The 10,648-nt window shown below is 33.3% G+C and overlaps 2 protein-coding genes across 2 annotated transcripts; one reads left to right on the top strand and one right to left on the bottom strand.

The window, feature by feature from the left end:
- Positions 1-1,275: 1,275 nt before the first annotated feature.
- Positions 1,276-5,554, bottom strand: LOC111377727. The gene is made up of 5 exons (XM_023000857.1): positions 5,302-5,554; positions 4,434-4,462; positions 3,218-3,339; positions 2,584-2,654; positions 1,276-1,632 (listed from the first exon to the last, which is right to left on the bottom strand). The coding sequence occupies exons 1-5, from the start codon at positions 5,527-5,529 to the stop codon at positions 1,603-1,605; spliced, it is 480 nt and encodes a 159-aa protein (XP_022856625.1). The 5' UTR covers positions 5,530-5,554; the 3' UTR covers positions 1,276-1,602.
- A 389-nt stretch (positions 5,555-5,943) lies between these two features.
- LOC111377726 (small glutamine-rich tetratricopeptide repeat-containing protein-like) lies at positions 5,944-10,510 on the top strand. Its single transcript, XM_023000856.1, has 6 exons — positions 5,944-6,128; positions 6,373-6,587; positions 6,944-6,977; positions 8,181-8,311; positions 9,748-9,814; positions 10,323-10,510. Exons 1-6 carry the CDS (start codon positions 6,056-6,058, stop codon positions 10,493-10,495), a joined length of 693 nt encoding a protein of 230 aa, XP_022856624.1. The 5' UTR covers positions 5,944-6,055; the 3' UTR covers positions 10,496-10,510.
- Positions 10,511-10,648: the final 138 nt, after the last annotated feature.

Below are 10,648 nucleotides of genomic sequence, written 5' to 3'. Positions count from 1 at the left end.
TTTTTTGGAGATATTTCGTTTATAACTAAGATACTTTTTTAACATGTTAGAGGAGCAATGGATAAATGATGAGGGAAAATCTTGCACTTATTTGGGCTTGTATACTACCTTACTTATTGCTAAATTGAGTAGGTATCTACCAAAATTAGGTTAGATTATGTTAATTGTTGGTAAAACCTCAATTTGGGTACTTTTGGATGAAATTGACGTGAAAAAAAAGGTGAAATTAGAGCTTTTTTGGAGTTGATTAGGAGTCATTAATGATCAAACGGATTGCAATTATTCGATATGAAGAACTTAGGGAGCAATCGGAGGAGACTCACAAGTTTGAGGATTAAAATCAATAATTGAAAATTTTGATTGCAAATTTTCAGAACTCGTGCTGGATGAAGGATTAAATTATGAGAAATTAAAAATGATGGACCAAAATTGCACGCCTATTGGTTGATACTGCGACGATTTGACGTGAAACATAAAAGCAGTTTACATTGAACATTGATAACCATCAGGTTCACACATTGAATAGATTTCAATTTCCTCTTAAACCCTTCATAATCGAATGATTATTGAATTGTTTAATCGATTCTTGAAATGTTCCTTTGCTTATTTGACCAATTAATGCACTTGGATCGAACGACCATCTAGTTCAAAGGTTTCCAATCTGATCCAATTTTAATAATTATGATTCCATTTAATTCCATCCAATTTTCACAAGATGACAAAATGATTCGAGGCTACTTGTAAGACAATTTTCATATTAACACATTTAAATATTAATTTCATTTTGAAATAAAGTTTACATTTAATTTAAATATTCTACAAATTCTTTTCATAAATAAAAGTCATTAACGTTTATTCAGTCAAAGAAAAATCTAAATCACTTTTCCTCGGTTATAATTTTAAGATAAAAATAAATAATAATAATTTTAAATCTAGGGTATCTAAATTTGTGGCGTTACACAATCATTCACCATGTCATGAATAATAAGGGAAATATTAGTTGAATTTAATTACTTATATGTAAAAAAAATTAATTATAAGTAAACTTTTGTAAGTAATTAAATTATAAAAAGTAAAACTTCTTAGTTAATTAAAATTAAAAACAAGGAACTTAAAACAAGTAACTTGGGAGTTGTAACTGAAATTGTGAGTGATTTAGCATATATGTGGCATACATATTTATGTAGAATGGTAATAAGAGTAACTCATCTGTCAACTTTACACTGTAAATTGAGAATTAATATCTACATACCACTAATTTTATATTCATTCCTCTATCAAAAAGTAGATATCACTGAAAACAAGTAACTTGTTCGAATATCAAAAAAACAAGTCTCCTGGTATCAAGTTTAGTTATATAAAATTCTAGAGGTCTACGAACAAGACATCTTGTAATAAACCATCAAATCAATGGCAACAAAAAGGACAGAAATAAATAATCTCAGCTATAACTTTAGCCTCTTTGTTTCCATAAATCAAACTAAACACCTTTAAACCTGTTGATCTGAGCTGAATGACAGTAATGTGCATTCAAACTTGACTACAGACCCACAGCCCTTGTCCAGGAAAGTTAACCTTTGATTATGTTATATTACCCATGTGTCAAACTTTTCGCCTCCGAGTCCTGGCTATCTGGAATGAGTAATATGAAACAGCAAGTAAATAAAGAATGGATGGTGTAACTTACAGCAAGGAAACAACAGGGCGTCACAAAAATTAAACATACAAGAAGCCAACATCACACTGTTTAATGTGTTCAGATTAATGTTGAATTGACCGTGGAGACAAAAATCATTCAATGGACTTTGCTGGAAACAAAAACTTAACGGTTTTCCATATTTCTTGTCATATTTAACACCCAAATGTTAAGACATACAGAACCTAGGAAGCCAGCAATTTACATGCTTGGTACGTACACACTATTGAACAGTACTTAGATATGAAAAAGATTTTAGCTACTATTTCTTCCTTAAAATTGTCCGAGTACCATCCAATCCTACTGCAAAACACATCAATGTTGGTTTTGGTGCCCAGCTGCTATGCTAAAATAACAATGTTAAAGTTCTTCATCAAGTTTCAAGTCACCACTAAGTACTAAATTTTCAAATTGTCCATGACATTTATGCTAATGTTTTGTTCATGTTCTCTATCCAATTCTGTTTATAATCAACAAGATCTTTCCTAAATCCATCAAATGAGTAAAAAAAATTATCAAAAGTATTCAATGATTCTGACCTTCCTCATTTTACAATTTGTTGAACCATTTAATCTAAAAGCTTAATTTGTTAGATAAGGTCACATGTATATCGTTTAAATATTATCTTCAACATGCACCCTCACATATATGTGAAATTCATTTTCTCCCTTCAAAGCATCACAGTGGACAATTTATTTAAATAGGTGATGGTGAGACTTGAACTCAAGATCTTTACTTGCTCTAATACACGTTGAACCACTTGATCTAAATGCTTAAAACTTTAGATAGGATCACATTTATTAAATATTATCTTCAACAATTCGATTTGGGCTAGTACATGTTTCTTACAAGAAAGAAATTAGAGAGAACTGCAGAGAAAATCTTACAGCATCATTTGTATCGATGACTTCAGATGCTGACGTATCAATAACACTTTTCCGCCCCTTCTTCATTTTCACTGTAGGCAAATATCAGAAGTCAAAACAAAATGATAAACTACACTATACATGCACTTGTAAATTATTCAAAATCCTAGGGACAGTGGAAAAATGTTACACTTCAACATGTGCTTGTGTGCAAACTGGCTCCATTTACTGGATTCTTCGTAAGTTAAAGTCTGAGCAGAAAGCTTCTTATAACCACACCAGAAAAGGCCCAAATCGTATTATCCAGATAACTGGTGAACCCAATACCGATATATCATACGGCGTTGACCATGAATATACATAATTCCCATATCTAAATATATTATCAATTATCCAGTTTCATAGACGTATTATTTGTGGGTGCTGGTTCTAGAGATTGTTTGAAAAGCCCATACAGTTTCTTTCACGAACAGAAAACGTGAAGCACTGACTAAGGAAGCAAACGAAAACGTGTAACATATAAGGTAAAAGGGAATTAACACATTTAAAAACTTAAAAAGCTCAAAGCTACCATATAACGTTGTCATTACTTCCAACATAATTATAGAACTGTATAATGATCTGACTCCTAATACGCATAAGAATTGACTATTACCAGCCAGAGGAACCTTTTTAATGCAAAAGTCTCTCTTTGACAGGTTATCTGGTTCAGTATCAGATCCCAAGATTTTATCAATTTCCCTTTGACCACTAAGAGAAGAGTCGTCACCATGATCACTGCAACAGTCCATGTTAGAGAGATTTTACTTGAGCATCAGACTTACATAATATGGCCCAATGGGAAGGGGAGCCATGGCAGAACAAGTGGAGTCAACACATAAAAGGATTTCGCTTCACATCTTAATCTATTAGAGAAACATAATGCATGTGTGCCCTCTCCTTCAAGTGTTCAGTGTACAAAGACTGCCGATAACATTTATTCAGTGCTAAAAGGTCAAATAGTTAAGTTAAAAACTAAGATTTAATTTGTTATCTTCCACTTTTCTTCGATTACAATATAAATGTCAGTGTCAGTTTTTATGCTACCCCAAAATCCAAAGCGTCCATTTCAATTGAACAAGGATATCATGAGAAAGCTATAAAAAGTAATGCTATTGCAGATCATAATGGTAAAAGTGACACGATCCCATTCAAAAGAAAGAAAGAAAATTCCAATAAATTTCTGGAGTTATTACTCTTTCTGAAGGCAGGAAAGCCTGTTAGGGGGCAGGTTCCTGAATTGTATCCTAGTAAAGCAAAACAATAAGATGGCTAGAATCCCTATCTTACCAGGTATCTATTAAACAATGAGGACATGGCTGTGCTTTACAAAAGATCAACTAGTTGTTAAGGCATACACACAGTACTTAGAAAAAGAATTTAACAGTATGTTTCTTTATTTATAGCATTCTTTCTATTCTATTTGGAAAGGGGGGAGTGGTATAAATTTCTTAATTTTATAATAACGGATCTCCTGTTGAATCCATTTTATCATATAGTAGTGCACTGAAATACACGTCTTTCTTCTCGTATTCCATTCACAACACTCCCAAAAACTGGACTAACATTCTGTTAAAATAAAGATTAAGAGCATCAGATGCATTCAACGCAAAGAGTTCATCTATCATGTTTTCCCATTTTATCTTCTTGTTGGTTTCACCCGGGGGTGGGATGATGCATAAATGGGCGTATAATTTCTGGTCAACAACACAAGCAAACATTATGCTGAAAAAAAAGTTAAAAACAAAGATTGAGAAAAAATACATCACAAAAAGCCACGTCACCACACAAAATTTTAATCAGAATGTTAAACTGTGTCCAGAAGAGCTTACCAGTGCCGTGACTGGAGATCAACCAAATCCTGTAGAGTTATGCCCATATTAGGAATATATTTGACCACATTCAAGTAATACATATTTCAATAATAACTGAAACTTCCAGATAAAAATGGAAACTAGAAGAATTTTGACTTAGCGATCAAACAAAAAAATAAATAAATAAATAAATAAAATAAAATAGTCACACTCATTATGTGTGCTAAATGTTACGAGAGAGAGAGAGAGAGAGAGAGAGAATTGTCCACCTATAAAACAATAAAAGAGCAGAACAGATAAGTTATCTGTCAAACAAAGTAAATATGTTGTGATAAATAATCAACATGCAAACATATCTGGATTATTTTTTATTCTTACCTTAATGTTATATTGTGGAGTAGAGTAATGGTCAAGAGTCTTCCATATACAAAAAATAAACAAAATTCTGAAAGGACAGGTACGCATAATGCAGTACATAGGGATATATAGGTATCCATAGTTTGGTGTTAATGTGCATTTAGAAATTTAATGTGTCCTTTCTCAACAAATAGCATAATTGAATGAAATTCAGAAGTGCAATCCGAATTAGTCTGGTTATTTGCTATGTGTCAAGGCAAAAACATTCGGAGTAGATATTCAGGTGAATTCCCCTTTTTTATCGTAAGTTCTTACAAAACTAAAATGTTGATCAATACTCTTTCAGATAAACTGAGAAATCAGCATAAGCACTCCGAATAAAAGTTATGCCAAATTAAAAATATAGAACTTCTACACCATGAGAATAACATTTAATATCCTGAACTATAAGTTAGTTCTCAATCAAAAGAAAGCAAATACATAATAGAAGTCAATATGCGTATGAGTTCATGAAAGGCTAAGAAAGCACCTTGGAGCTGCAGTGTTCAATGTGGTAGGCAGCTCTTGAGAATGTCGATGTATTAGCACTAGCAATGCTACATCCAGTAATTGTTTCTTTTTCTCTGGAAGAACTTAGACTGACGACCTTCTGAGCCAATAGAGGATTTGTTCCTGAATCACAAGACGGTGCGAGTTGTTGGTTTCTAATTATTACTGCACCATTTTCATTAGATTCGACATCATGTTCATCATCCATAGAGAACTCTTTATGCAATCCAACTGTAATCACTTCTATAAAATGTTCTATTTAACAACATTAGAATCACAAAATATAGAATATTAATTAAAGTGCAGAAATTTCTATTAAATGACAAAAATCAATTAAATAATATCTTAATAATGCATAAAAAGCTTAACAAGGATATTATTCATAAGTATTTTTGAGGAAAAAATGAAAATTTTGAACAGTGATTTTTTGAACAATGTATAGTTAAAAAGTAAATTTTTTTTGAAACTTACGTGTAAGATATATTATTGTGTGAATATATAATTAAACATGATTACGAGAATTAAAGAATTTTATTTTAAAATGAGGGAAAAAGGTGAAGCATCAAAATGTCACATTTTTAGTTCGAAAAGAATAATAATAATGAAAAATAAGAAAAAAGTGATCCCACAATGCCTGTCTCGGCGAGGAAAAGAATAAACGCACAGTCAAAGGAGTCCTTAAAAAAAAGGTACATTCTCCCTAAAAGCCGCTGCAGTTTTTCTTCTCACCGTCTATGGCGAAGTTGAACTCGGACTCCGCTCTCTCCCGCCGCATCGCCGTCTCCTTCCTTAACTTCCTCAACTCCGGTACAAAAGCACGTTTCCGTTAGTTTTGTTCAGTTTGGTCGAATTCTTCCATTCGTAGAGTATTTTGTCTTTTAAATGTTAAATAATTTAGCGTGAATTTTGAAATTTTATAAACTTTATTCTGGATAATTAATTCGTTTTAAGTATGTTCCTGAACTTGAAGTCAACCCACAAGATTCAGTTCATAAGGAGACACACCACACACTGAAGGCACTGTTTGTTTTGTTTTGTATGTGTTGTGCAGTTGAACCTGCACCTGGAGTAGATAGCGAAGCGCTTGAGGTTGCTAGGGAATGTTTGGCCGAGGTTTTTAAGATTGATCCCTCTCAAGTTGAGAGCCAGCGGAATGGTGATTCATTAATAGATACATTTCGTTCTCGGGAAGAAACTACGCTGAATGGGAGTAATAATGTGGGAGCTTCAGATGTACCTTCTACATCAGAGGGTTCACGGTCGTCGGTAGTGTCCTCATCCTTTAGCTGTTCATATTAAATGATGATTACCAATAAAAAAAAATTAATTTTTGTGATATCTATATTTATATCTGTGATATTTACATAATCTTTGTGGGTTTTAAAATGAACGCACCAAAATAGGGCATCACTGGAAGGCATTTTCAAATTCTGTTTTATGTTTTCCTGCCTATATGCCAGAGAAAATGGAAACAAGAATCCATTAGTGTCCTCTTTACAGAAATGTTAATAAAGAAATTGAATAGTGCAGAGAACAAAATTTGATGTGTCCATTGTTTTCTGTATCATGTCTGGTGTAGTTTCAGAATTTTGTGAATTGACTTTATTTTGTTTCTTAATCAGGGTGAGGATTTGACAAGAGAAGCTCATTCACTTGGTAGGACTAAACCCCTTTCAGCGATGTTATTTTACTGGAAGTTTACATGACACCTTATGTTGATGCTTTACCTTGCCTTTATACTTTCTGTCTATACATATATACAGCGAATAAATATTCCATTGTTACTTGTCATATGTTTCCTTGTCGTTTCATTACACGAACGGCTGTAACATTTCATATTTAAAACATGAAAATCATTTTATTGTTGATCACTTTTAACTAGGAGCCTTTCTAGAATAATATTTTAACTGACAAAATTGGCACTAAAAGTTTTTTCTTATAAACATATAGGAAAATATGAAGAGCAGATGAAGCTCAATGAATCAAAATCACAGTACAACAGTATATAGGATAAAATGGCACATTTTCTTTTTAGAGACATTTTGGAGCAATAGCCAAGCGAAGAGAAAATCGGGATGCCAATCTCAATCTGGGTCCACTGTCATGGCCATATGCTCTACTTAGATTTATGGATTTGGACAAGTGATTTAGTAAGTGGATCAAAACTTGTGTTGCATTTCCTTAAACCTGCTAATCATATTGGAGTCTGTCCAGCCAGTTGAAAATGGGTTCCCAATAGAATCCCACCATGGTATAAAATCCTCTACAAGGTTCGGACTAAATTTTCTTCACAAGCATGAAATCCTCTTTTATCTTCGCAACACTTATCTGCAGAAGTTTCACTCAAAGAGTTAAAGATGGAAGATGTGCCAAGTTTGAGCATCTTCTATTTGTTGGTGGACACTTGACGAGTAAAACCTGAGAGGTCTGCATGCCAAAATGTGGAAAAGGATATAAGAAAAGTGGTATGAAGTGGAAAAGGGAAAAGTATGGTTTGGCAGGTCAACCTGATCTGAATTGACCAGTAGTATTTGAACAGGTTTTCAAACCATTTTGTGGTGATTTGTTTTCAATGTCGTCTAAACCTAAGTGAACCTGCCTATACATCCATTTGTGAAAGTGTGATATTTGTAGCCGCCAAAATTTGTTTATTCTTTACAAGTTTCTTTATGAAGGATTATCTCACGTGGCCTTGCTCTGATTCATGCCTCGAAATGATTTCCATAGCGCTGGCACCAATTTTAGTAGTTAATATTGTCTCTTAAGTAATTTTCCATCAAGCATAATTGGCAACAAAAAATTAATTCTTTCTAAAACTTGATGCCAAAACTTGATTTATTTTTTTCCATGCATTGGCAGGGGAAGATGAACTTTTTGGGCAATTTTTTGGTGCTCTGGAAAAGATTCATTATTTCAAAAGCATGCCTGATGGAAAAGATGATCACGCACAGCTGGATAGAGCAACACATATATTTCATAATGCTGTGGATGTAATGTTCTATAAACTAACTCTTGGTGCCCTACGGGGGAATATAGAAATCTTTGTGCACATGAATAACTTGCGATAAGTAAACTTATAATTACTGATCTATCACTTGCATTTTTCTCATCATTTTTTATTTAGATATTGAAGTCAAATTTCTCACCTGTTAAGCATGTGGTTAATGTTCAGGTTCACACATTAAATGGAAATCCAAACTTTCCCCTGTGCATTTCAAACTATCATCTTTATGTGTATTAGAATAGTTTCAGTGGTTCCCAATCATCATGCCATATTTTCCTAAGTTTAACCTTTTAGTTCCAGCTAAGTTGGTAACCGGGACGTTGGCTGGGTAAGCACTGGATTGTGGTAATCTCTTAGATTGATTTTGTGGTTTTGATTTCGTAAGCAATAGCATCTAAGAGCTTAATTCAATTTATAACCATGCTGTATGTACATGGGCATGAGCATGGCAATTTATATTCTTAATAATTTATTTATTTATATTATTTTTTATTATTTTTTAAATAAAGGACACGCTCATGCCCTGCCATATCGAACACTTTCCCAGGAGATGTCCTTTAAAGTATCCTTCGAGCATTAGAAATATAAATAATATATAAGTTTAAAAATAGGACATGGCATGTGGCTTAATGAAACCATGACATGGAGGGTCCAAGGAGTGTAGGTGTCCGATAGGGCGCACAATGTGTTTGACACGGACACGTTGCCTTAATAGAAGTGTCTGTGCATGATAGATTTGTCAATGTCTATGAGTTTTAGCATTTACGTGATAAGTAGAAATTGTTGGCACTATGACTGTTCTTTTCCTTCAGATGCCTCTTAAGATTTGGCCTTTCTGTTTTTTGGGAGAGCAAAAATACCCTTTTTAAACCTGCCTACCCAAGTTCACAATATAAAATGATCAATGAATAGTTAAGCACTGTAATAGTTATTTGGTTATCGTACACAAACATTTTCTCGTTTTGTACTTGATGTTCTCTGGTGAAGGAATAGATGTCGTGTTATTATGTTGACTTTCATAGTTCATTTAATTTTTGGGCATGAATTGTACGTGTTATTATGTTGACTTTCATAGTTCATTTAATTTTTGGGCATGAATTGTACATGTGAACTTTGCAATTGAATGCATCAAAATAGTGCTTCCGTACTATCCCTTGTTGTGTACATTCAAGATCTTCACCTTAATTTCATTTGTTTCCAATAGAGTGCACTTGAATGTCAGATACACTGGATGATAAATATTTCTATATGTGCAATAAAAGCTTATTAATTCCATATTCCTATATTCTGTATGATGATTTTACTTTTTATCCCTCAAATTTTGGTGAACTGGTCGTGATTGATGGGTGTCTGATGGCATTGAATCTTGTTATGCTTATTATTCATGAATAACTCTTGATGAGATACGGACAAATGTTTTAGGAAATGCAAAAATCAGGATGCGAGAGAGATGACCTGAAAAACTTGGCAGAGACATTAAAATCACAAGGTACTTTCTTTGATTACATGTGTCTATCCAAAATTCCATTTCCTTTTCCTTTTTTCTCTTTTTATTTTTTACGTTTCACTGGTATATCCATATTGCTATCTTGGTAATTGACAACTCTTTCTGTTTATCTGGTAGTTTTATGGTAATTATTTCCTTGGTCTTCGAATGGAGATGTTTTCATGGTTGTAAATCAATGAATTTTTGTTCCTGTGCCATAGAAATTGTAATGCAGCTAGTTTGGCAAAATAAACTTTTGCCTCTATATATTATCCTTACTGCAACCTATCAAAGAATTTATAAGAATTACCATGATTTATGGTGGGCCTATTCGTGTTGTACTCTTTGAAAGTTTTCTTGTGTAATCTTTTGATTTATTCCTTCTTTGATTGTGTTAGTACTAATATTTTATATTTTCCCTTATCAAAGAATAGTAGAAGTATGATGATACTTAGCCCCCTATTCTGTTCTTCTGTTTCAAAGTTCTTCTTGTCTCTTTGCAACTTTGCAGGTAACAAGGCGATGCAGTCTAAACTTTATAACGAGGCTATTGAGCTGTATACTTTTGCTATCGCGCTATGTGAAGATAATGCTGTTTACTATTGCAACAGGTGCGGCATAGTCCCACATACTGATTCATGCATTTTATGTGAAACCTTGGTTGTGTCAGAGCTTCTATCTTAAAAACCTAGGGACTATTTGCTTTAGGACTCGATACCAATCCGATATTATTAATATTATTGGACTGGGAAGAATTGTACCACTGCGCTTAAATGATGGGAATATTATGGCCAGGAATAACGGATTAGCACTTAGACCTGTGGACTCATTGTATGC

Source organism: Olea europaea, unplaced genomic scaffold (genome assembly GCF_002742605.1).
Source record: "Olea europaea var. sylvestris unplaced genomic scaffold, O_europaea_v1 scaffold1712, whole genome shotgun sequence".
NCBI classification, from domain to species: Eukaryota; Viridiplantae; Streptophyta; class Magnoliopsida; order Lamiales; family Oleaceae; genus Olea; species Olea europaea.
This window is presented reverse-complemented; position numbering and strand designations above follow the sequence as displayed.

Bases quoted from the DNA above. Each gene is read 5' to 3' on its own strand.
- LOC111377727 (XM_023000857.1), bottom strand. From the start codon at position 5,529: ATGGATGATGAACATGATGTCGAATCTAATGAAAATGGTGCAGTAATA. The intron at 2,655-3,217 runs GTAATAGTCAAT...ATTTGCCTACAG, and splicing joins TAAAAAGGTTCCTCTGGCTG to TGAAAATGAAGAAGGGGCGG. The intron at 1,633-2,583 runs GTAAGATTTTCT...TACTCATTCCAG, and splicing joins TCATCGATACAAATGATGCT to ATAGCCAGGACTCGGAGGCG.
- LOC111377726 (XM_023000856.1), top strand. From the start codon at position 6,056: ATGGCGAAGTTGAACTCGGACTCCGCTCTCTCCCGCCGCATCGCCGTC. The intron at 6,978-8,180 runs GTAGGACTAAAC...ATGCATTGGCAG, and splicing joins AAGAGAAGCTCATTCACTTG to GGGAAGATGAACTTTTTGGG. The intron at 9,815-10,322 runs GTACTTTCTTTG...GCAACTTTGCAG, and splicing joins AGAGACATTAAAATCACAAG to GTAACAAGGCGATGCAGTCT.